We start from the raw sequence: 27,503 nt of genomic DNA, 5'->3' as shown, positions 1-27,503 counted from the left end.
TCTCACTTCCTACCTGTCCCCACCGTCCCGTGACTTAAGCTTTTACTATTACTGCGCAAGTTGTTGATAGGGAGTAGACTGGAACGGAACCAGTTCATAAAGGAGCTGCTTTGCACGTGAAGGGGGGTGAAAATGAGGAGTTTGATGTTGCTTGCTGCTGCTTTTGTGTTTTGCGGTAAGTCGATTTTGGTTTTTAAAAACGTTTTTAGTTATCCTTTCTTAAAAAAGTGTACCTTTCGCTGGTTGGGTTCTTAGAAGCTGGGAACATCTCCGTGATGCCAAATACTTCCGTCAGTAATAACTTAGAGAAGTTGTGTATCTTTTTTGGAGCTGCTGAGTTACTTTTTTTTTGGTTACTAAATTGTAAGTGAAAGCTACTGGTTCCTACTCACTCACAGAGGATCCTATACAGTAACGCTGTGAAGTAAGTTCGACCTTTGGTTTTGAGTAATTAAAGGAGTTGCCTTTTGATCCGAGCAAAATGTGGAAAATGCAGGCGGTGGGCAGCAAATCGCTCTGACCTGCAGAAGAACATTATCCTGGATTGTAGCATTTTTTTTTCAACTTTTAAAACTTTTATTTCGCGAAGTGTGTTAGAGTGAACTTTGATTTCAAGATAGCCTTGGGACGTTCTCGGGTTGTCGCATAAATCATCATTTGGGGGGGGGGGGGGGGGAGGGTATTGACTCTTGAACTCTTGAACTCTTCTACCAAACGTGTCCTCTCTCCTGTACAACAAGCTCTCGGTTGAGGGATACTTGTTTTCAAGGCAGCTAGGGTCGCTCTGCTTGCTCTTCCGGTGCCTTTCTAAGACAGACTGCACTGAGTAAAATGAGAATCCAAACTAATGTCTTTTTTTTTTGGCGAAAGTCTGTGGCCTTTTAATGACCCCTGCATGAATGTAGGTTGCCGCCTGGTAATTCCGTTTCTGTATATCTATGTATCTCTGACTATTGTGCTGTCATGGATCAGGTTTTTTTTTGTCAAGCAAAATTTTTACAATGTGCGTTTGCTTTAAAACGTCTTGTTCTGACATCAAATATTGTTGTTTAAAGGAGCCAGAATTTCTCTGAATACTTTGTGCAGCTTTTTGGCAAATGTTCCTTGTACTGAGAGATGCCAGAGTGGAAGAGACAACCAAAAGCTTAGTGATTGCTCTTCCTTGCATTATTGGTGAAAGTCCCTTCCATTCATCCTTCATGTTTACACTTTAATTCAATTCTTCATGTTGCAGGCCCTTTGCAAGCAACCTACAAATGGTCTTGTAAATGCAAATCAACTAAAATCTTTCACTTTGGCCTTGGTTTTCAATTTGACTTTCTCTGCTTTATCTCTGTACATATTAAGTGCTGCTAAAGTTGATGCTTCTTTGCCTCCAAACAAATCCTGCTTTTCTACATGCTTCAATTCTTCGTCAGTCAGCTTCTTGTCTACAGCTCATGACTTCCCGAAGGTCAAACTTGTGAAAGCTTCAATAAAACCCGTTCTTAGTAATAGCTTCAGCTTGCTGTCTCGGCATGTATCTCTTGATGTAGCCCTTTTCTGGAGACCTTCATAGTAAGAAAATGGCAAAACAGTAAAACTAAATTTTGTCTAGGATTATAATTATTTTTTGTCTTTATTTGGGACGAGCAGGATAAATAACTATTCCCAATGGATTTTTAGCTGATGTGTACGAAAAATGTTTTCTTTTGAACTCTTTTATAAGCCATCGGTTCACTGAAGCAGTGGGCCAACTTTCCAGTTTGAGTGACTGAATTAGCAAACTAACTTCTTGCTTTCCAAATAATTCTCTGCTGTACAATGTCAAATGTTTTTTTAATGTGACCAAGTCTAGAAGATCATTTTTAAGTGGTGAGGATATTGGGAGGGTGGGAAGTATTTATGATCTCAGCTGGTATTGGTACTGGATGGGAACATTCCAGAATGGAGCCCTGACTTAAAAGATTGTAATCAAACGTGGAGGAACAGACGCAGCTACATGTTAGCTTTTAACAACAAACATTCCTCTTCTAGTTTTCAAAGATAACATTCCACTGAAACCAAATAGCCCGATCCAATCAACCAATCTTAGTAGATTTCTCACCCAGATGATTGTCACCAAGTTTCCTTGCATCAGCTATTTGCATTAATAATCCACTCCAGGTTTTCCAACTATCCTGTCAAACAAGCTTCTGCTCCAGTTTTTAAAAAATATATTTTTATTCGCCTTTTTCACTTTCTCCCAAATTTGCACCCACCAACAATAAACAATAACTAATATAATATCAATCTCCCCTTCCCATCAGCACCCAAACAACTGCCCGCATGTTAACATTAAGAAATAACAATAAGGAATCAGGGCTCGCCCATAGTCACCATTAACACATACAGAACCCCTCACTGATTTAGCACAGTGGGCTAAACAGTTGGCTTGTAATGCAGAATAATGCCAGCAGTGCGGATTCAATTCCCATTCCGGTCTCTCCGAACACGTGCCAGAATGTGGTGACTAGGGGCTTTTCACAATAACTTCATTGAAGCCTACTTGTGACAATAAGCAATATTATTATAATGGTCGATGCTGTCCAATTCTTAAGTGCATAATGAGTAACTCCCATGAATTGTAGAACCCCTCCATCCTTCCCCTCAGTTCAAACTTAACCTTCTCATCCTCGCCCCTGTAAGGTGTGCTCTATATACCACCTTCAGCTGTATCAGCCCCAACCTCGTGCACGAGGTGGAGGTGTTCACACTCTGGAGCACCTCACACCAGAACCCCTCCCCATATTCTCTCCAACTCTTCCTCCCACTTTACTTTGATCCTTTCCAGTGGTGCCTTCTCTTCCAAAATAGCCCCGTAAACCGTGGACACTAATTCCTTCTCAGTCCCCCTGTCATGAGCATCTCCTCCAGCAATGTGGAGGCCGGCTCCACCGGGAAGCTCTGTATCTCCTTCCTGGCAAAATCTCGAACGTGCATGCATCTAAACATTTCCCCCGCTCTAGCCCATACTTCGCTTCCAGCTCCTTCAATCCTGCAAACTGGCCCCCAAGAAACCAATCTTTTAGTGTCTTAATCCCCTTCTCCTCCCATTTAATGAAAATTTCCATCCCACTTCCCTGGCTCAAATCTGTGGTTCCCCTGAATCGACAGTTTCCTTGACCCTGCCCCCAACCCGGAAGTGTTGGCAAAGCTTGCCTCCAAATTCTCAATGAAGCTATTATTACCGGACTCCCTGAGTATTTCCGCAGAGTTATCGGGAGAGGCGCTGTTGCTAGTGCTTTCAGTCCCAACCCCCTGTGCAAACTTTCCTCCATTCTGACTCACTGGGAATCAACACCTCAGACCCACCTCCACACCTTCTCCACATTCGCCGCCCAGTAATAATACATCGGGTTTGGAAGACCAAAGCCCCCTGCCTGCGTTCCCCTCTGTAGCAGCACCTTTCTAACTCTGGCCACCTTCCCTCCCCATATGAACGAGGTAATCTTTCCTTCAATCTCCCTGAACAATACCTTTGACAGGGAAATCGGCAGGCATTGAAAAATAAACAGAAATTGTGGTGACAATTTTAACCGCCTGTCTGCTCCACTGTTTTAACAAGGAATCCAGCTCCAGGTTTTCCACCTCCTTCCAGGCTAATGTCTCAATCCACTAAAACCTCAAACTTTAGAACTACTCCAGATATCTTTTCTGGCCTCATGTGGCAACTTTTTTCAGCTTTATCTTTGGCTTTACTGAACAGTATCCTGTTCTAGTTCTCTGTTCTTTTGACTTCAGACATCTTGGAAACTTCTTCATTTAACTCGCTGTTCTTTTTAGTTTTCTTAACATTGCTCCATTTAATGGCTTTTCTTCTAGCAAGCTGAGAAATTGTCCCTCTAGCTGCTGCCTATACCAACTACAATAAAATCCGATTTTAAAAACACAAGCTTTGCTACCTTAAAGGTGATCCTGGTTGCTAAGCAACACTTCCTTATTTCTCCAACTTCGTGTCTGCTTTTCAGGCCATAAATCTCTCTGAGCACAATAGAAATAAGTTTGAGCTGACTAAAATCCCCACGCACATACGATGCCTTTTGTCTAGCAGAGTCCAACTACATAGCCACTAAACCCATTTAAATCTATTCCTTCCTTATTTCTAATCTTCAACAATATGAATACAAATCCCTTAACTGTTTTCCCACCCAAGGTGAGGAGGAGGAGGAAAAAGTGGGTCTCCAATTTGCTCAGTGATCTATCATTAATTGTTCTTGTTTTACAGGCTTCCATTTAAGTTCTGCTGTTTTAACAGGAGGTGCTGCATCATCAGATGTGCCAAATCTAGTGGCCGTGTCTGCTAAGCCTAACACCACTACCCCTCATCCTACCACGACTGCACACGTGACCAACACAACAAAGCATGTGACAACTGCACATGTGACCAACACGACAACTGCACAGAACACCACAACAGTATATGTGACCAATACGACAACTGCACAGAACACCACGACTGCATATGTCACCAACACGACAACTGCACAGAACACCACGACTGCACATGCGACAAGAACTGTGCTTCCTACTTTGACGCCCCATTTTTCACTGCCAAATACTGGACAGTACAACGTTTCGCTCAAAAATGCTACTTGCATCAAGGCAACAATTGGAATTCAGCTTTTTGTCAAACAAAAGGCAAAGGTAATGTTTTTTAATTCCATCTATACTTCCATTTTGTCATCAAAGTATGAAGCAATTTTAGTGCAACTAATGATTCGATTTTTGCACTGACTGAACAGCGTTGGATGTTTATTGCACTTAAACTTGCCCCAATGAACTTGCCGTAGGTCCAGAGCATATCAAAACCTATGCAATGCCCTTTTACTCGGATCTGTTAGCCAATCCGGGGGAAATTATAAACAAGTTTTGCCTATCCAAGACTCTGCAGATGTAAAATTAACTTTTTAATATCAATAATGCAGAATTATCTTCCTGCTGGAACCCTGCTAATTAGCTAGATGGGCAGCATGTGGCACCAGGGGATCAGGGCTTATGGGGAGCAGGCAGGAGAATGGGGATGAGAAAATGTCAGCCATGATTGAATGGCGGAGCAGACTCGATGGGCCGAATGGCCTAATTCTGTTCCATTGTCTTATGCTCTTATGTGGTTCAGAATAACACCAATAGTGTAGGCCAACTTTTCCCCTTTATAACCCCCAACCCTCTTTCTCTTCCACGCCTGCCCCCTCAACTCCAATTTGATCTTTTCCAACTGAAGAAAGTCATACAAGTCCCCCAGCCAGGTCGCCACCCCCAGCGGCATTTCCAACCTCCAATTCAATTCAGCAAGCTCTTTTACAGGGCAATTAGAGGCGAAGGCTACAACATTGGCCCCCCTACCCCTCCAGCAGCTCTGGCATTTCCAATACCCCAAAGATCGCCACCATTGGGTCCAGCCTGAACTCCATCCCCACTATTTTAGATAATGTCTCAAAATACTGCTTCCTAGTAACTCTCCTGCTTCTTGCAACCCCAGAACATCTATGCATGATTCGCAGCCCTCGCCCACACTTCTTGCACTTATTGGCCGCCCTTGAAAGAACCCACTTATCCTCACTTGAGTCATATCACATGCACCACCTTGAACTGAATTGAGCTCATCCTTGTGCAGGAGTATGTTGAGTTCACCCTACACATCGCCTTGCACCACAATCCCCAGCATATTTCCCCCCCACCAACTCCAAAACTCCTCCTATCTGCTCTTGATCACCCCCTCTCTTCCCCCCCCCCCCCCCCCCCACCCCTCCCCCGCTTCACCGACCACCCATATACGGTCTCCCAATTACGGTCTCCCAATGTATCGGCTCCTGCTCTCCTGACCCATCTGGGATCAGATATTGTTCAATAGGGTACATCCCGGCAACCTGGGAAATATCCTCCAGTCCACTCCCCCTCCAGTCTCTCCTGCAAACAACATCCTTTTCAGTCCCCAACTCCCTGACTTAAACATGTGCTTCCTGCACAGTGGTGTCAACACATACACCCCCTTCAACTTGTGTCTCCACAGCCACATCCTAACCGTTGTGTACCAACTGGCTCCCTTTAAACTTACCCGGAACAAGTGTAATGTATCCAATCTCTTAAGCTCTCCTGATCTACTCCACCAACATTGTCAAATTCTGCCCCCCCTTCGTCACCTGAATCCCCAAGAACCTGAACCTGAACCTTTCCCTCGCTACCTTAAATGACAAAATCACCAAGTTGGCCACAACCCTGCTGCCTTCACCAGAAACCCTTGCTCTTCCTGACATTTAACTTGTATACCCAGAGAAGGCTCCCAATCTCTCCAATATTCCCATGATTCTACCCCCACTCTTCAATGGGTCCAACACGAACAACGACAACTGGTCATCTGCATATAATGAAAAGCCTTCTCTGCATCCATATAGAGATAATGACCTCTGGCATCTGCCCCACTGCCTGAGTCATAGCCGCATTCAACAGCGTCCTGATACTGGACAGCTGCCTGCTCTTTACAAAACCTGTTTGATCCACAGTGACCACCCCTGGCACACCATCCTCCCTGCCACCAACTTAGCCAGCACTTTCGTGTCTTGTGTTTATCAACAATATGGGCTTACGACCCATACTCCCAACGGATCCTTCTTCGGGATTTGTGATCGTCGCCTGCATCAGCGTCCCTGGCAACTCTTCTTTCTCCAACGCCTCTCAAAACATCCACACACATGCGATGCCAACTCTGTCGTATTTCTAAAACTCTGCCAGAAAGCCATCCAGCCCTGGAGCCTTCCCTGACTTCATCCTCTTAATGCTGTCAATCACCTCCCTCAGCGGCTCCTCCAATGCCTGCCTCCTCTTTTCCTCCAAACTTGGAAACTCCAATCCATCCAGGAACTGTCCCATACGCCGTCCGCTCCATCCTATACAGGTAAGCGCACCTTAGTCGGCCAGCAGAAGGATCGCCTTCTCCCCATATTCATATTGCACCCCCCTTTCCCTCTAACTGTCCCACCGCTCTTCTCGTCGTCAACCTATCAAACTGCCTCTGCAACCTCTTCCTCCTCCTGTACCCTTTAGTAGGGGCCTCAGCGTATCTTCTGTCCACCTCAACTGTCCATGCTCCATCCTCCTCCTCCTGTCCCTGTGCGCCTTGAATGAGATGATCACCCTTCAGATCAACGTCTCCCAGAATGTGGTCACTGACACCTCCCCGTTCTGATTAATCTCCACATGCACTCCGATCGCCGACCTCACCTTCTTGCAGAACTCCTTAACCACCAACAAACCCAAATCTAGCCTCTGCACCAAGACGCACCCAGCCAATGCGGCGCATGACCGGGTGTCATAATCCCAGCATATTCCGCACCCACCACCCCAATAGCACAGTTCGGCTCACCAAAGTGGCATGGTTGAACTCTACTGAAATTCATTGATGTAGCATTTCCATCTTGAGACATTGGCTTGTGCTGTGGAGCTCAACTCAATTGAGCGCATTGCCTGGTGTAGCTCAGGAGCCCTGTTTGAGCATGACGGTCTTAGCCACCCTGTGGCTTTGGAGCCCTGATCGAGCGTGACTGTCTTAGCCATCCTGTGGTGCCATGTCTGTAGAGGGATGAGGTGCATGATTTGCTGGCTGAACTTTAAACTGGAGGTGATCATAACCGCCTTATGAAAAGCTAACCATCTTGTTGATCTAAAACCCATCTGGACAATGACATGTTGCTGTGGAGTCATTTTCAAAACAAAGGCTTTTCTGTTTTTATGATTTATGGATCTGAAATACCTTTTTTGGAATTTGCTGAATGGTGTTCCATTGCATTCTTTTTGATCCATTTGGTTTTAAGCAGCTTTTGCTCAAATGCTCTCTTCAATGCATTGACATAATGCACTCTCTTCACAGGATCTGTACTTCAATATTCCACCAGACAAGACTAGCGTTTCAGGGAAATGTGGGGATGGTGCCTCCTGGATTATCTTCAAATTCAACTCTGGATTTGTAAACTTCACTTTTGTGAAGGTGAGTTTGTACACCATACATCATGAAGTACAGATCAAACACAGCTGCAGTTGACTTCATGGGAATATCTGTGGACCATGATGGATTTATGGTGAAAAGGGATGCCTCAAATTTGGATCTGTTGTGCAATATTGCACCTTGTTTTTTTTTTTTTAAAGTAGCAAGATTCATTTGAAAGTGTACATTATGGTGAACGTTTTGGATTGTATGGAATTGATCAGGTGAATTAATTAATCAATGATTAATTGTGGCACAGTGGTTAGTACTGCTTCGTCACAGCAGTGGGTGGTGTTTGATCTTCTATGCCTTATAAAGGAATCTACCAAACACCTTGACTTGTCCAAACCAGAATCTTTAGTGAATCACATGTGGTAAGATAGCAATCTGTTATATCATGCAGTTTCTTTTGCTACCACTGTCTTTACCCGAATACAGTAGACAAATGACTGCAAGTCTACTTGTTTAAATAAAACAATATTTATTCACATTCATTCTTTTATGTTCTAGTTACACAATTACATCACACCATCAACATATGTTACACTACAAATTCATACAAGACCACACCAGGGACTTGGGTTCTATTCTGAACTTGGGTGACTGTCTGTTCTCCCTGCATCTATGTGGGTTTCCTCCCACAGTCCAAAGATGTGCAGGTGGGTGGATCGACGATGCGTCCAAAGGTAGGGCGGGGTAATGGGGATAGGGTGGGGGAGAGGTGTGCCTTTTTTTGGTGCAGCTTTCAATGGCCAAATGGCTGCCGCCTTCAGTGTAGGGATTCAGACCAATGAAGTATAATATATAATTTTAAACATATAACCTGCTTATACATTTTTGAGATTCTTGCAGAAATATCACTTTTTTTCTTACCTCCAGTCCAACAGCAATAGTACCACAATACTTCAAATAGGTGAGAACCTAGAAATGAATCCATTTCAGATAACACTGTTAAGAACCCTGCTGATGTTGCCTGCGAGCCTCAAACCCTGAAGGATAACTTGAAACATCAGTTCTTAGTGGTGTATATTTGTTTGGAATTAATAAGGAATATGCAACCCATGTGTAAACATGCATACTAAAGTAAAAAGAAGAAAAGCACATGACAAAGGAAGAGTATATTGATAACTAAACACACCAATTACCTCTTTGTTCCCAAAATGTATCCACGGTATGCGAGCACAGTTGCTTCACGGCTCCAGGGTCCCTGGTTTGGTTCCTGCTTGGGTCACTGTCTATGCGGTGTCTGCACGTTCTCCCCGTGTCTGCGTGGGTTTCCTCCGGGTGCTCCGGTTTCCTCCTACAGTCCAAAGATGTGCAGGTTAGGTGGATTGGCCATGCTAAATTGTCCCTCTTGTGTCCAAAAAGATTAGGTGGGGTTACTGGGTTATGGGTGTGGGCTTGAGTGAGGTGCTATTTCCAAGGGCCAGTGCAGACTTGATGGGCTGAATGGCCTCCTTCTGCACTGTAAATTCTTATGATTCCCTGAACTCGGGCACTCCTTTTCCCAAGCAACATCCAATTTTAGTAACACTTAAGTCAAATCCAGTTAATCGTTATTACAAATTGCTTAGGTGACCAAGTCTGGGAAAACTTTTATCTTTCTGGTTCAGCGAAGGCGCAAAACTGTCCTGAGGAGATTTATCTGCAATCTGTTGTGCTTCTAAATGTTAGATCGAACAGGCCTCGATGGCTCTGATCATAGATGGAACTGGCCTGTCTTGCTGTCGGATGAAGAACTAGACTCCTTCCCCAATGGGGGTGCTCGCAGTTATTCATCAGTCTCTTCGATATTCCACTCTGGGTTCTGCTGTCTACCCGTTGCCCCTCCAATTCCTTGCTTTAGAAGTTATCATTTGTATAGTCCCACCGATCTCCGGTAAATATTTTTCTGATTGCCATTTACACCTGTCTCTAGACACCTGCTCATCTTGTTACTTTGTCAAGGGGAGGTCATGTCTGACAAATCTGAGAATTCATTGAGGAGGTGACAAGGAAGTTAGACAAAGATGAACCAGTGGATATGATCTGTTTAGATTTCCAGAAGGCCTTTAAGGTGTCATGTAGGAAGAAGGCTGTTGAATAAGTAAGAGCCCATGGCGATGGGCAAGATCCTGGCATGGAGAGAGGATTGACTGATTGGCAGAAGGCAGAGTGGGGATAAAGGGGTCTTTTTCAGGATGGCAGCAGTGGCTAGTGGTGTGCCTCGGGGTTCCGTGTTGGGACCACAACCTTTCGCAATATACATTAACTATTTGGAAGAAGGAACTGAGGGCACTGTGTTGCTAAGCAGATGATACAAAGATATGCAGAGGGACGGGTAGTATTGAGGAAGGAAGAGGGGCTGCTGAAGGACTTGGACAGGCGAGGAGAGTGGGCAGGCAGATGGAACACAATGTGGAAAGGTGTGAGGTTATGGACTTTGGTAGGAAGAATGTAGGCATAGACTATTTTCTAAATGGGGTGGGTTGACAAAGATTAGTGAAGCACAACTAAGAACAGGGGGGCTCGAATACAAGAGCAGGGATGTACTTCTGAGGCTGTATACGGCTCTGATCAGGCCCCATTTGGAGTATTGTGAGCAATTTTGGGCCCTGTATCTAAAGAAGGATGTGTTGGCCATAGGAAGAGTCCAGAGGAGGTTTATAAGAATGATGTTTGGAATGAAGAGCTTGTCGTATGAAGAGTGATTGAGGACTATGGGTCTCATGTGGTGTAGGAGGAGGGGATCTTATTGACACTTGTCAGGATATGGAGAGGCCCAGATAGTGGACGTGGAAACTAGTATGAAAAATTAGAACCCGAGGCCACAGCCTCCGACTGAAGGTACGATCCTTTAAAACTGAGATGTGAAGGAATTTCTTTAGTCAAAGGGTGTTGAATCTGTGGAGCTCTTTGTTGCAGAAGGCTGTTGGGGCCAAATCACTGGCTTTAAGACAGAAATAGTTTTTTTTTTTGTTCAGGGGTGTTATGGGAAGAAGGCAGGAGAATGGGGATGAGAAACATCAGCCATGATTGAATGGCAGAGCAGACACAATGGGCTGATATGACTTAATTCTGCTTATGGCTACTGGGAAAATCACATCGCATTCCTCTTGATTGCCTACTAGTCTTGTTACTTGTCTCTTTTATTTTCATCTCCAATTCACTGTTAATCTCTAACTTCCCACATTTAATACACTACTTATCCACTAAACCCATGACTGCAGAGAGCCCTTTAACTATTCTTCTGCACAACAGGCGTGAAAAATAAATTGCACCCGCTGCTTATGTTTTTCAGTGGCAGTGGTAGCCCGTCCTGCTGCCCATGCGCCGGTGTGGGATTGGAATTTCCCAGCAGTGTGAACAGCCGGTAAATCCCGCCCCATAATTTCATAGCCCGTCCGACACCAGTTTTTGTTAGTTTTAATTTTGTGCCATCATTTCTTGTAAAAGAAAATTGAAATAAAGCAACATTGGACATGCAAGTCTGGCAACATCTGTGGAGGGAAACAGTTTTGTAGAAGGGTAATTTGGACTTCATTAACTCTGTTTCTCACTCGATAGATGTTGCCAAACCTGCGTTTATCCTGCACAATGTTGGTATTGAAAACTGAAATAACACCTCCTGAATTTCATCTGATTTTGACACAGTAGGACATGCTATAACATGCCTCTGAATCATCCAGTGATTGTAACTTTTCCCTCTCCACATTCCTGAATAACTATCTCTAACTCCAGTTCTATTTTGTTTTTTTAAACTTGAAGTAATTATTGTGACACAATACCTTTTTACTTGCAGGATGGAAAACAATATTATGTCTGGGAGATGAGTGTTGCTCTGAATGCCATGAATAACTTGGGTGAGTTTTATAATCAACTTGTGGAAATTTGAAATAGCTTTAGCATTTTGCTTGCTTTTAGTTTGGGGATAAATGAACTTTCCCTCCTTCAATGTTTGCATGTGTGACATCCTGTGTCATTTCCTTCAGCAAGAGTGCAGGCATCTAAATGGTGCAGTGTAATGTGACTATATTGAGACCTTGTTTACTTGCTATTTTCTTAAGTAATTCATCTACATTGCTAATTCATCTACATAATGTGGGTATTCCCTCTAATTTGTTGTCTGCCACCTTGAATAGAGAATTGTCTATTCAAAGGCCCAATTACAGATCCCTGGTGAACACCACTTTGGTAGGATGGCGATGTAGAAAAAATCTCCACCTTGGACAATCGTAAAATATTGGAAACTGTTTATGGTGTTCTTTGGTTGCTAAATTCAGGATGGTTGGTGTAGTGTTCACAAAGACCACAAAATAGCTTGAACTTGAACAAACCTATAAACATATTAACACTAATTTGGATTTGACACATACTCCTAAAGAATACACAGTTGCTTATTAATATTACATCTACAACTAATCTTTATGCTGATATAAGATATATCATCTGCTCTTACTCGCACTATCTGTACTTCCCCAAAAAAATGTAATGGAGGAGGAAAAAAAACCTGGCCTGGTTGGTCCACTGATAGCAGCTATGTTAGGTCAGTTCACAGTTCTTGTCTTTTTTCTTCAGGAACTTCCTATCATGGCACTGTAAATCATATGAAGCTGTTCAGGACGACACTTGGGTATTCCTACAAGTGCAATAGCAAGCAGATTGTGTCTTTTTCGACTGATTCATTGCATATTCTGATTGTCAATACTCAACTTCAGGCATTTGGTGTTCCAGGTGGAAAGTTTGGTCGAGGTAAGATTATCGCCTAGTTTCCTTTTTTCTTCTTTTGTTCACCTAGTGTAGGGAAATTGATGTTTAATAATTATTAGCCTTGCCTCATTTAGGCCAATTCGAGTGCGAAGTTGTGAATTAAGTTTGAAACCGAGTGGGCTGGTTTAGCACACTGGGCTAAATAGCTGTCTTTTAAAGCAAACCAAGGCAGGCCAGCAGCATGGTTCAATTCCCATACCAGCCTCCCCGAACAGGGCCGGTATGTGACGACTAGGGGCTTTTCACAGTAACTTCATTCAAGCCTACTTATGACAAGCGATTTTCATTTCATTCATTTGTAGTGCCCATAGGGAAGCTGAGGCTATGGGGTGAGAACACTCCACCTGTGCCCAAGTCTGAACTGGACAGCAATAGTATGCTGGCCTGCCTGGTCTAAAGATTTCACCAAATGAACAGAGTTCTAATAAGTTCAAATAATACCTAGAATTTGCACTGGATACTTTGCTGTCAGCTGTCTTGCATGAAAGTAATTTAAGTATTTGGTCAAGATTCGGAATGCAAAGTGCACCTAAATTGGCTGACTACTTTTCCCCATTTTCCAATTAGTGTATCAGGCAATTTTTCTTTGGCTTAAGCATTCATGTATTTAAGTGGTTAACTTGGTGCAGTTTCAATAATACAGGTGAAAATGGATTTGTCAGGTTTGTTTTTAGTCTAGTCCATATTAGTAACAAATATAAATTAAAAAGGGCAAAAACTCTACAGTACCGTTACATTGTACATGACAGCACAGTTGCTTCACTGCTCCAGGGTCCCAGGTTCAATGGGTCACTGTCTGTGCGGAGTCTGCAGTGCGTGGCATGGTAGCACAGTGGGGTCCCAGGTTCATTTCCCGGCTTGGGTCACTGTCTGTATGCTCTTTTTTTTTCTCTCCTTTTTCACTCACTCGTGCACGTTCTCTCGCTGTGCAGGTTGGGTGGATTGGCCATTCTAAATTGCCCCTCTGTGTCCAAAAAGGTTAGATGGGGTTACTATGTCAGTTATTCACTGATCTATTTTCCGAAGCTTTATAAATGCCTGTCTGGGAGTGAAATTGCAGTGGTGCTAAAGGTCGTCTATGGGTGTAGTCACTTGAGATGCACTTAAAATAGTTACCCCACACTTCTTACCTAAATAATCAATGGTGCTCTTGGGCATTTAAATCCTTTGCTGTCCAATCTTAGCAAACAAGTGAGCAGTTAAACCCCTCCATTGCTGTTCACGACGCCCTACTCCTCCCAAGCTGTGAAAAATCATCGACTGCCCCTCCCCATTCAAATATTGGATATGGGTGAGCCTTTTTTTTAATGCAGCAAGTCAAATAATCTCTGTCCAGCACTGAATTTGTTTTACATTTTTGCTTATAAAACACCTGTTGGTGTTTTTGCAATGTTAGGAAATGAGCCAAGCTTGAGCAGATGACCAAAAGCTTTCTCAACAAATTTGAAGGAAGAAGTAGGCAAAAGCTTTAGGCTGAGGCAGCTGCAGGCACAGCCATCAATGATGGAACAAAAAAAATTGATGGCGCTGAAAAGGCCAGAATTAGGTTAACGTGGATATGAGGGTTATACAGATTGAGAGCTAGGCCAAAGTGATATTTAATTCCTTCAGATTGATGAATTTGTTTTCTTGCATGGTTCTGTTGGATGGCAGTGGTTAGCAGTGCTTCAGTGCCAGGGACCCAGGTTTGATTCCAGCCTTGGGTGACTGTCCCTGTGTGGAGTGTCTGCATGGATTTCCTCCTGGGTGTTGACAATCCGAAGATGCGCAGGTTGAAGTGGATTGGCCATGACCAATGCATGGGTTCATGGGAGAGTGGGCCTAGCTACAGTGCTCAACAGTTGCTGCAGACTAGATGGGCCAAAGCATCATAGAATTTACAGTGCAGAAGGCCAAATGGCCTCTTGCACTGTGGATCCTATAGATTGTTACCCATGACATTGAATTCTCTATTCTGACATCCTGCTGGTTCAGTTGTTGCAATATTTACTATTAATTGGGGACTATTTGAACTTTGATCCAGACTCAATGTTGGCACTCTCCACAGATGCAGAGCTGCTGAGATTGTCCAGTGTCTTCTGCTTTATTTCAGATTCCAGCATCTGCAGTAATTGTCGTTTCTCTGTTATTTGTGATATTTGTTTGCTCTGTTCATGCAGGTCTTGGATGACTTTTAACGGTTCTGATTTTTTTTTTTTAAATCATTGGTTGATTGTAATTTGCTATGCAAGTCCCAAATGGCTCGCAGACCATCTGTTCAGATTCAACTTGATATGGTCAATTTAGAATCATTTGACTCTAATCTACATTATTTGGGTTTTAAAACGTTTAAATTCTCAATGTCAATCAGCAAAGGCTGTTACTAGCACATGATTAGACTAAACTCGACTTGTTTTGAAAGGTGATCCCTTTTTTTTTTTTTCCCCCCCAATTGCCCATTGTATTTTGATATGCATGACCTTTTTTTGAGTGCTGGGGAGCTCAATAGGCAGAAAATGCCAACCCAGAAGCAACTGAATTTTATTCTGTTCCGTGTCCGAGTTTGGTTCCATATCAGAGTTTGTTTCATGTATTTCTAATTGAATTTTGCATCAGTTCTTTCCTATTTTGCATACCTGAACAAAATTTCCTGTAAACGTTAATGGCTGACTTCTGACCCCTAATTGTAGAGGAAAAATGTGAAGCGGATGCTGAGAGTAAAGTAATTCCAGTGTTAGTGGGAATTGCTTTGACGGGATTGATCCTCACCGTGGTCACTATGTATACAATTGATAGAAGACGGACATCAGAAGGCTATGAAGCTGTTAAAGACTGCTGAATTTATCAGCCAAGATCAGAAAGATTGTTGAATTCTGCTAATTGTGCTGCGTTCCTATAGTTTCACCGGGATTGGTTTAAAAACAGTACAGAACCTTTTTTTACAAGTATTTTTAGGGAAGAAAAGCTGTCTGACAATTTAATAGTGACCAAGAGCTAAACGTTTGTTGAAGGAGTTGTAGAACCAAGCTTCTGTGCTGCTTTGTTAAATTGTTCTGCACACCACCTGCAAATGGACTTAAAATAAAGCATTTTTATAACTGTCTATTTGTAGAATTTTCTTGCAAGTAGGATTGGTTTATGGCCATTGCATGTACCATTCTCAAACCATAGGAAGTGACATTCATCATATCGTTATTGCATGTATCATTATCAAACCACAGGAAGTACATTGATCATGTGGTTCTATGAAGCATGATCTGTGCCTGTGATCTTTTGTATCTCAAACTATGGAAATTTTAAACCAAACAAAAGAATGCTGAAAAGGTCACGCAACATTTGCCAATAGAAAAGCAGGATTTAGGGACTGACCATTCAACCTGGGTGTGACTTTACTCCAGTTTACAGTTGCAAGTTAGTTGCAACTACACAATTTCACTATTTTATTCGGTGATGGTAGTAGAAAGGGAGCATTGCCATTGACCGTCCACGCGGGTGTTGTGGGGGGGGGGGGGGGGGGGGCACATTTCAGCCATCTTTCGTACCCTCCAAACAAATTGCCATATCAACCTTTCAAAAATTCTGATGCATAGTGCATCTAGAGCTGTAAAAACTCATTTTCCAAATACAACAATAGCTTTACATGGATAGGGCACCAAGTGCTTCACGGCAGCAATAAAACTAGATCAATATTACACCCAAATGCTCCAAGTAGGTTCTTAGATTTTTGTAGAGAGAGATGGTAGAGGCAGTGAATTTGAGATGGCAGGAAGGGGACAAGGTGGTCAAGAAAGCATATGGAATGTTTTCCTGGTCAAGGTATTGAATACCGAAGCAAGCATCATGGAAATGTATAAAATTGGTTAGGCATGGGCTAATATAATTTTTGCATTTGGGACCATTCATTAAACCGTTTTTAAGTGATGCACTTTGAATCAGTTATTATATTGACCAATATAATCCATGCCATTAAAAACTGGATTCTTTATTTTAAACTAATGTCACAATTTAAAAAAAAAAAAAATGTAAAATACCCCCAATTTTTTACATTTGGAGTTTCGTTTCTTTCAGGGGCAATTTATTATCCTTAATAAGGACCTGTGAAAATGCACTCTGGTCTCTCTCTTCCTCAACCCCTTTCAATATTTCCCCCAGTCCCTTTGTTTTGTTTGCCATCAAATTACCTCTCTCTTGTTTTTTCTGGCTTGAATTCCGTTTGTGACTTCTCTGCCCACTCAACCAAACCACTGATACACAACTATTTGTGTCATCGGCAAATTTCCCAATTTACGGCACCCACATTCTAGCTATTGTTGGGCTAATCTTGATCAGATTGTGAACCATTATCTTATTCTTGCGCCAGCACTTGGCAGGCCATGATGTTTTGAGTCTTATCAAAAGTTGGAAATATTACTTGGAAAGCAGGAAATTGTTTCGAACAACATGGTAGGAATGTGTAAAATTTGTGGTGGCACAGTGATTAGCACTGTTGCCTCACGGTGCTGAGGACCCAGGTTCGATCCCGGATCACAGTCCATGTGGAGTTTGCATGTTCTCCCAGTGTCTGCGTGGGTTTCACCCCCATAACCCAGTGATGTGCAGGCTAGGTGGATTGGCCACACTAAATTCCCCCTTGGGGCGGGGGGGGGAGAAAATAAATTCGTAAATTTTATGATAGTTTAAAATAAAGAATCCTTAGTGATGTTGGTTTAAAATAAAGAATCCAGTTTATATTGGTCAATTATAATTTTCGGTGTATAACTTTCAATCTCTGACTTGCTCTTATGGCCACAGGCATGGTCCAGTTAAGCTTCTCCAAACAATGGTAACTGCCAGGATGTTGATGCAGGGAGGTCAAGGGGAACTGGCTAGGTTCTCCTATTGGAACTTTACTGGTGAATTTGAACTGTTACCAGACTAGACCTCATGGAGGCCGTCGTGTTGGACGACGGCGCGAACCGAGCCTGGGTATGACCGATTCTGGCCCCCACGGGGCCAACACGGCACTGGAGTGGTTCAAGCCGCTCCAGCCCCCTTTTGCCGCGCCAACCCGCACATGCGCAGTTGGGCTACACTAACCTGCGCATGTGTGGGGGACCTCTTTAGCACGCCGGCCCCGACTCAACATGGCGTCTGTGTTCAGGGGCCGGTCACGGCAGAAAGTAGTCCGGGGGGGGGTTGGGGAAGAGGCCGGCCCGCCGATTGGTGGGCCCCAATCGCGGGCCAGACCCCATTGGAGGACTGCCGCCCCCCGACCGTTCATACCGAGTTCCCGCTGGCAGCGACCAGGGGTGAACGGCGTCGGCAGGACTCGGCCGAGCGGCTGCGCCGATACGACACATCTGGGCCAGAGAATCGGCAGCCCTGCCAGTGCCAACGCGCCGGTGAGAATGGCGGCGATTCTCCGCACCTTGGAGAATCGTCATGGCGGGGTTGCGGAGATTCTCCGGCCTGGCAGAATCGCCCCCCATATGTCCAGGAAACTGGACTGGTGAATTGAGGACGGGTGAACTGAGGACAAGATGCTTAACCCCCAAAACCAACTTTATTCTTTAGACAGGGCCAACTACATTAATATCACAGAAAAAACAGTTTTTAACAATAAAAGGAAATATCTCCAATTAAGCCAAGCCCATTACAGGTCAAAAGCTACCTTGGCAGACTACAAGCTAAACTACTTGCTGCAAAACTGGCGCCTTCCTTTAACTACATAATCTCTATCATACTAACTGTCATGACCATCTTAGTGTGTTGAAACACAGCCCCAGGGGACCTACTTGTGTGAACAAAAGTCCATTCTCCCAATAATGGGTAACCATTTAATTATTTGATACCCAATTACTTTTACAACATCTTCATTGCATTTTTAAAAAATATATATTTTATTCAATTTTTGGCCAACCATAACAGTACATTGTGTATCTTTTACACAGTAATATAACAATGGCCAGTTTTTTAAACAAGAAATAAATAATATATAAACAACATCAAAATTAAAAAACAAAACTAAATGGCAACTGCCTTGTCCAAAATAAATACTCTCCAAAAATACAATTCAGCAGTCCAGTATACAATTACCTATAACAACAACCTATACATATTATACTTATACACTAACATCCCTGAGAGTCCTTCTGGTTCCTCCGCGCCCCCCCCCCCGGGTTGCTGCTGCTGTCTTCTTCTTTTCCATTCCCTCTATCTTTCTGTGAGGTATTCGACGAATGGTTGCCACCGCCTGGTGAACCCTTGAGCCGATCCCCTTAGGGCGAACTTAATCCGTTCCAGCTTTATAAACCCTGCCATGTCATTTATCCAGGTCTCCACACCCGGGGGCTTGGCTTCCTTCCACATCAACAGTATCCTGCGCCGGGCTACTAGGGACGCAAAGGCCAAAACATCAGCTTCTTTCGCCTCCTGCACTCCCAGCTCTTCTGCAACCCCGAATATAGCCAACCCCCAGCTTGGTTCGACCTGGACCCCCACCACCTTCGAAAGCACCTTTGTCACCCCCACCCAAAACCCCTGTAGTGCCGGACATGACCAGAACATGTGGGTGTGATTCGCTGGGCTTCTCGAGCATCTCGCACACCTATCCTCTACTCCAAAATATTTATTGAGCCGTGCTCCAGTCGTATGTGCCCTGTGTAACACCTTAAATTGTATCAGGCTTAGCGTGGCACACGAGGATGATGAGTTTACCCTACTTAGGGCATCAGCCCACAGCCCCTCCTCAATCTCCTCCCCCAGCTCTTCCCATTTCCCTTTCAGCTCATCTACCATAATCTCCCCCTCATCCCTCATTTCCCTATATATGTCTGATACCTTACCGTCCCCCACCCATGTCTTCGAGATCACTCTATCCTGCACCTCCTGCGTCGGGAGCTGCGGGAATTCCCTCACCTGTTGCCTCGCAAAAGCCCTCAGTTGCATATACCGGAATGCATTCCCTTGGGGCAACGCATATTTTTCGGTCCGCGCTCCCAGACTTGCAAACGTCCCATCTACAAACAGATCTCTCAATTGTGTTACTCCTGCTCTTTGCCATGTTCCAAATCCCCCATCCATTCTCCCCGGAGCAAACCTATGGTTATTTCTTATCGGGGACCACACCGAGGCTCCCGTCTTTCCCCTATGCCGTCTCCACTGCCCCCAAATTTTCAGAGTAGCCACCACCACCGGGCTTGTGGTGTATTTCTTCGGTGAGAACGGCAACGGCGCCGTCACCATAGCTTGTAGGCTAGTCACCCTGCAGGACGCCCTCTCCAATCTCTTCCACGCCGCTCCCTCCTCTTCTCCCATCCACTTACATACCATTGAGATATTGGCGGCCCAGTAGTACTCACTTAGGCTCGGTAGTGCCAGCCCCCCCCCCCCCCCCCATCCCTACTACGCTGCAAAAATCCCTTCCTCACTCTCGGGGTCTTCCCGGCCCACATAAAACTCATAATACTCTTCTCAATCCTTTTGAAAAAAGCCTTCGTGATCACCACCAGGAGGCACTGAAACACAAAGAGGAATCTCGGGAGGACCACCATTTTAACCGCCTGCACCCTCCCTGCCAGTGACAGGGATACCATGTCCCATCTCTTGAAGTCCTCCTCCATCTGTTCCACCAACCGCGTTAAATTTAACCTATGCAATGTACCCCAATTCTTGGCTATCTAGATCCCCAAGTAGCGAAAGTCCCTTGTTACCTTCTTCAGCGGTAAGTCCTCTATTTCTCTGCTCTGCCCCCCTGGGTGCACCACAAACAACTCACTTTTCCCCATGTTCAGTTTATATCCTGAAAATTCTCCAAACTCCCCAAGTATCCGCATTATCTCTGGCATCCCCTCCGCCGGGTCCGCCACATACAACAACAAATCGTCCGCATACAGAGATACCCGGTGTTCTTCTCCTCCCCTGAGTACTCCCCTCCACTTCCTGGAACCCCTCAATGCTATTGCCAGGGGCTCAATCGCCAGTGCAAACAATAATGGGGACAGAGGACATCCCTGCCTCGTCCCTCTCAGGAGCCGAAAATACGCAGACCCCTGTCCATTCGTGACCACACTCGCCATCGGGGCCCTATACAGCATCTAATATACTCATCTCCAAAGCCAAATCTCCTCAACACCTCCCACAAATAATCCCACTCCACTCTATCAAATGCTTTCTCGGCATCCATCGCCACCACTATCTCCGCTTCCCCCTCTGGTGGGGGCATCATCATTACCCCTAGCAGCCTCCGTATATTCGTATTCAGCTGTCTCCCCTTCACAAACCCAGTTTGGTCCTCATGGATCACCCCCGGGACACAATCCTCTATCCTCATTGCCATTACCTTGGCCAGAATCTTAGCGTCTACGTTCAGGAGGGAAATAGGCCTATAGGACCCGCATTGCAGCGGGTCTTTTTCCTTCTTTAGGAGAAGCGATATCGTTGCCTCTGACATAGTCGGGGGCAGCTGTCCCCTTTCCCTCGCCTCATTAAAGGTTCTCATCAGTAGCGGGGCGAGCAAGTCCACATATTTCCTGTAAAATTCAACTGGGAATCCATCCGGTCCCGGGGCCTTCCCCGCCTGCATGCTCCTAATTCCTTTCACTACTTCCTCCATTTCGATCTGTGCTCCCAGTCCCACCCTCTCCTGCTCCTCCACCTTAGGAAATTCCAGCTGGTCCAGAAAACACATCATTCTCTCCTTCCCATCCGGGGGCTGAGCTTCATATAATCTTTCATAGAATGCCTTGGACACTCCATTCACTCTCTCCGCTCCCCGCTCCATCTCTCCCTCCTCATCCCTCACTCCCCCTATTTCCCTCGCTGCTCCCCTTTTCCTCAATTGGTGGGCCAGCAACCTGCTCGCCTTCTCCCCATATTCGTACTGTACACCCTGTGCCTTCCTCCACTGTGCCTCTGCAGTACCCGTTGTCAGCAACTCAAATTCTACGTGTTGCCTTTCCCTGTACAGTCCCTCCTCCGGTGCCTCCGCGTATTGCCTGTCCACCCTCAGAAGTTCTTGCAGCAACCGCTCCCGTTCCCTACTCTCCTGCTTTCCCTTCATTGCATCTTTTACCATCACACCGCCTGCCTGTATGTTAACCCAGGATTTATAAAAACATTACTGCAATAGTTCTATAATACAACTGTTTTTCGAATCTGGGATCCACTTTTGCCAACCGGCCAACCTTTGGGACCCACATTGTGACCCATGCCACGTTCGCTTACCTTAATTCGAAAGGGGAGCCTGCTTGGTCCTCGCGATTTCACTTGAATTTGGTTCAAAGGCGAGGAAGAGGGCAATGTGCAAATTTCAGCTAATTCCCTTGTGCAGTCTTCATTTTGTGAAAATAGAAAATCCAATGTCACATATGTAGGTCGGCGTGAAGGGCAGTAGCAACAAAATGCTTGTTTTACTCAGCACTGGTTACTCCTAGGAGATGGTATTCCAGAATGCTGACAGCTTCATGGACATTTGGTGTGTTTCTAATGGGGTGTCACAGATCAGCTACAGCAACACAGTATTTTAAGTTAATAACTTACTCTGCGGTCTCGACCTCAAGAAAATTTTCACCTCCCAACTCGCTTTCAAAATCTGAAACTTTTCTCATTCACCAGTATATTCCTGCATATAACACACACGGGCTTTGCATCCTTATTTGCATTGGCGCAGGTTACAAAATCATACCTTAAATCATCTTTATGCTGCTTTGTCCGGAGTTAAGTTTCTTCTTTGTAGGTTGTTAACCAGAGGCCCACGAGTTTTGTACAGAGCTACACTAGCACTGCTCTGTCCTGCCCTGGGTTCTCTTGAGCAGCTTTCTCCAGCAGATTCGGTTGTGAGATTCTGTCTAGTTGTTACGCTGCCTATTTGAGTACCTGGCCATCTCTTACTTTTAAGAAAATGGTCCATTTTCACTGTCTTCTTGCCAGCAGCTGGAAAATGGAAGCAACACTGTTGAAAATGTGGGCAGCATGGTAGCACTGTGGCTTCACAGTGGCAGGATCCCAGGTTCAATTCCCCGCTGGGTCACTGTCTGTGCGGAGTCTGCATGTTCTCCCTGTGTCTGCGTGGGTTTCCTCCAGGTTCTCCGGTTTCCCCTCACAGCCTAAAGACATGCAGGTTAGGTGGATTGGCCATGCTAAATTGCCCTTAGTGACCAAAAAGGTTAGGAGGGGTTATTGGGTTACAGGGATAGGGTAGAGGTGAGGGCTTAAGTGGGTCGGTGTAGACTCGTTGGGCCGAATGGCCTTCTGCATTCTATGTTCTAACACTGCTCCATGATTTGATGCCAAAAGCAGGTATATGGAAGGCGCTTGACATCAAGTGTATGCAGGGCGCATGACCTGCTCTCTGCTGCCGCTTCTGTCTGGAAGGTTCCACACAGCCTTATTTATTTTCATTTAAAAGGTGGCAAGGCTACCATTCTCGGTGTCAAATCTAGCAGCGGCTGTTGGACGCTTCTCCCGCAATCAGGATCAACACATGGACAGTGCAACCAATCGCTCCGACTGAAATAGTGAAAGAAATTGAATGTTTCTTCTTGGAACATCCAAATCAAGTAGACATAGGGCATGATTGTAAGGCTCCGCCGCACCTGAATCAGGATGGGACGAGATTTGCGACACTCGGGACGCCTCATGAGATCTAACGAGATCTTCTTAGACGTGACAATCTGGATTTCCCCTTCATTTAGTGGGATACAGATCTGCATATTTAAGTGAGCAGCTAGCCTCACTTAAATATGTTTGCGTCGGAGTCTCAAGGCCTGGGATCGAACGCCTGTGCCTGGGCGACTTTATGGTGGCACTGTTTAGCATTGGTCCACACACACACGGACCATGTGTAATGGCACCTGGTGGGGTCTCCCAGGCCATTGGAGGATCCCAGGTGGCCAGGTTCTGGGCAGGGCTGTAGGCTGGCACTCCTGCCACCCAGGCATCTTGATACTGCCAGGCTGGCTCTTGGGCACTGCCACCTGGACACCCTGACACAGCCAGGTTGCCCTGGGACATTGCCAGGGTGCCAAGGACACTCAGGGTACCAGGCTGGCAGGGGAAGTGCCCTGTTGCCAGATTTCCCATACCGGGGATTGGTCCTGCGGCTGCCCTGCCTTTTTGAGGTTGGGGGTTCAAGGACCCCCTACCAAGTACTTTGGGGCATTGGGGGTTCCAGACAATGTGGTGAGTGTTTGAAAGATTGGGACTGCATTTTAAATGGTGCCCTGATCTCTTCCTGCAAGGGCTGAGTCGTCAGTGCAGGAAATGAAGGCGTGCAGCCTTGCCGGAGCGATTCTCACCAAAGCCAGAAAAAAAGAGCCCCGTTTGATCTCTGGGTTCTTCTCGGTGCTGCAGACGCCAAGAATTACCCTGCTAAACGCATCCAAAACAATGCTTTTTTTCCCTATTAAATCGTGGCCATAATCTTATGTTAAACTGACCAAGTTTCTGGTCACCGCATTATAGGAAGGACGTGGAGGCTTTGGAGCGGGTGCAGAGGAGATTTACCAGGATGTTGCCTGGTATGGAGGGAAAATCTTATGAGGAAAGGCTGATGGACTTGAGGTTGTTTTCGTTGGAGAGAAGAAGGTTAAGAGGAGACTTAATAGAGGCATACAAAATGATCAGGGGGTTGGATAGGGTGGACAGTGAGAGCCTTCTCCCGCGGATGGATATGGCTGGCACGAGGGGACATAACTTTAAACTGAGGGGTAATAGATATAGGACAGAGGTCAGAGGTAGGTTCTTTACGCAAAGAGTAGTGAGGCCGTGGAATGCCCTACCTGCTACAGTAGTGAACTCGCCAACATTGAGGGCATTTAAAAGTTTATTAGATAAACATATGGATGATAATGGCATAGTGTAGGTTAGATGGCTTTTGTTTCGGTGCAACATCGTGGGCCGAAGGGCCTGTACTGCGCTGTATTGTTCTATGTTCTAAGTGAATCGGGAGCATATTACCGTAATTGACTATAGATGTAAGATCAATTAAAGGGTTTGAATGTAACATAGCAGCAAAGGTATTGTTATGTAATTTCAAAGAGAATGAATGTAGCTGGTGGGGCTAAAGGGATCAAGGAATATGGTGGAAGGCAGGATCGGGGAATTGAACTTGATGTTCAGAATGAATGGAGGAGCAGGCTCGAAGGGCTGAATGGCCTTTCTTCTGCTTCTCTTTTCTATGTACGTTTCTATGTATCAAGGTGTATATATGGAAAATATAAGCAATTAGAATGAAAAAGCTAGAACATCCGTTGGTTTTTTAGAAAAAAAAAGCAGGTTGATATTTCCAGGTGGTTTACTCCTGTTTTGAAATATTCATCTAACACCATCACGAGAAGTTACGCTTTCTGTGAGATTGTGCTTTTACATTTTGAAAATCCATTCTTTTTTTTAATATAAATTTAGAGTACCCAATTACTTTTTTCTCCAATTAAGGGGCAATTTAGCATGGCCAATCCACCTACCCTGCACATCTTTGGGTTGTGGGGGTGGAAGCCACGCAAACATGGGGAGAATGTGCAAACTCCACACGGACAGTGACCCAGAGCCGGGATTCGAACCCAGGTCCTCAGCGCTGCAGTCCCAGTGCTAACCACTGCGCCACATGCCTCCCATCTATTCACTTTTTAACTGAAACTACAAATTACTAATTTAGCCTGTTGGTAATGTTATGAAGTTTGATCAATTGGAAAAAATAGTAACATGAAAGAGCATTTCGGTAGTTAATTTTAATTTATTCCATTTTCCAGGCATTCGTTCTAGTATTGAACTTGTGACAGATCATATTGTCTGCCATATTTGATGGTAAATGATTTGTTAAAAAGCATATGAATTGAGCTTTGCTCGTATTATTCCTTTTTACAGAGCAGAAATGCGCCTTGGATTCGAAATTTATTGTGCCCATCCTATTCGGAATATCTGTTTTTATATTGATCGTCGCTGTAATCGTTGTGTACTTAATTTGCCGGCACCGAAGATTTGTGGGCTATCAGCGAATCTGAGGAAAGAGGACCAGGTTGTCGGCAGAAGATGCTTGCTTATCTCTACTTCTTTGAAACTTCTGGTTGTTGTCGAAAATGTGCATCTGGGGCTGAACTAAACTTTGCTGATTTTCCCTTCATTCGACTCCCACAGAGATTGGCTTTGGTTTAAATGTGCATATCTGAGGTATTGATGGAGGATTAAATTCTTATTTCAAGCTGAGATGTTCAGTCATCATTCTTCTGTGTGTGATTTTTGTGTGTGTGTGTTCCTTTATTCTCTCCAAGAATTACTGAGAACTAAAACCATATTTTTTTAATGCATTTTGTAACAGTATAGCATTTTTCTGGTCCGGACTAAATAAATGTGCAAGGATTCTGTTCTGTGCATCAGGTTCAATCTGGTTTCTAAAATATTGTACGAACATTGAATAACACAATTTGTCAACATTATGGAAAACGCCAATGATTATTTCACTATCTTGAGATTGTTTATCTTACTGTATTTTTGAAGGCTTTTAAAATTATTAGTTTCGGCTTGTTTCATGAAATTCTTTCTTTTACATTAGAAATGAAGGAATATCATCCACCATCATTACTTTCAGTAATTAGACGTGGCATCAGAAACAAATAAAATCGTTGATTTTGGTAATTTTTTAATTGCCCAGAATTTTTAGAAATGGAATTGGGGCTGGTTTAGCATAGTGGGCATCTGGTTTGTAATGCAGAACAATGCCAGGAGCTCGGGTTCAATTCCCGTGCCGGCCTCCCCGAACAGGCGGCGGAATGTGGCGACGAGGGTCTTTTCCCAATAACTTCGTTGAAGCCTACTTATGACAAGCGATTATTATTATTATCTGAGCTGCAATTTCTGAATGTAAATGCATTACAATACCACATGTATGGGTTGCAATGTCAAACAAGTATGCCGTTTAAAATATCACAGGATTATTGTGAAGACACATTTCCATAATGTAAAGATACTTAGTGACTGCTAAAGAATGCAAAAAATTAAGAAATTTGTATAACTTCTGGTTTGCTTCTGCCAGCTGAAATATGGGGTCCTGCTCAAAGAAGCAAACTGATTGGATAATTAGGGCAAAATGATAGAATGCCACCTATTCATTGTTGGTTGAAGAGTTGCAATCGACCTGGAAAGATTTTCAGCAAAAGTTTTCGGTTCACGAAGAGAAAAGAATTGTGCATTATCTTTCTTGAACCCTTATTTTCTGCACAAGTGCACTCCAACCTGTGTTTTAACCAGCCTGGTGAAAGTGTATCAAAGTCGTTTCCTTTCTGCCATCACCCCTCAAACGTGACCTGTACTGGGCCTACAGCCTACCCTGTAGGTGTCACATTTCTGGACTCCTTGTCACTGAGACATTATGTCATTGCCTACTTTTTGTGAGGTGGTTACGAGCGATTGTAGAAAGTTGATCAGGCTGTGTGGGCAAGTGCATCTACTGTGTAGAGAAAATTATTATTAGTGCAAAGACAGGTTTGCTTCCCAGCTCTCCAAGCAACGTTGATTTAAACTCAATTTATTCTAGGTTTAGAAATGCTTTTGACAAAAGTAGGTTTGAATTGATTTTTGCTGCTCTGATTTTGTCTGTTTGTCTATGATTACTTCATAGTTGCATAGAACTACTTTGCTTGAATAATTATGGGGTTGTAGTAAGGAGCAATAAATTTTCATATCTGTAAGTTGTAAACAATTGTAATTGATGTATATTACAAAGATTTGATATCCTTTAAATATATTGTATTCTTTCAGATTTAAAAATAAATAAAGGCCTGCCGTCACGCTGGCAACATTA

At 44.3% G+C, this 27,503-nt stretch overlaps 1 protein-coding gene across 2 annotated transcripts; it reads left to right on the top strand.

The window, feature by feature from the left end:
- On the top strand, positions 1-27,503 carry lamp3 (lysosomal associated membrane protein 3). Of its 2 annotated transcripts, none has more exons than XM_072474220.1 (6): positions 1-175; positions 4,247-4,665; positions 7,886-8,002; positions 11,781-11,841; positions 12,557-12,730; positions 25,571-27,503. In XM_072474220.1, exons 1-6 carry the CDS (start codon positions 133-135, stop codon positions 25,705-25,707), a joined length of 951 nt encoding a protein of 316 aa, XP_072330321.1. In that variant the 5' UTR covers positions 1-132; the 3' UTR covers positions 25,708-27,503. The 2 variants fall into 2 exon arrangements, with proteins under 2 accessions (XP_072330321.1, XP_072330320.1); XM_072474219.1 differs by lacking the exon at positions 25,571-27,503 and adding an exon at positions 15,418-15,830.

The sequence above is a fragment of the Scyliorhinus torazame genome, chromosome 14 (genome assembly GCF_047496885.1).
Source record: "Scyliorhinus torazame isolate Kashiwa2021f chromosome 14, sScyTor2.1, whole genome shotgun sequence".
NCBI classification, from domain to species: Eukaryota; Metazoa; Chordata; class Chondrichthyes; order Carcharhiniformes; family Scyliorhinidae; genus Scyliorhinus; species Scyliorhinus torazame.
The sequence above is the reverse complement of the archived record's forward strand: the minus strand, read 5'-3'. Positions and strand labels throughout refer to the sequence as shown.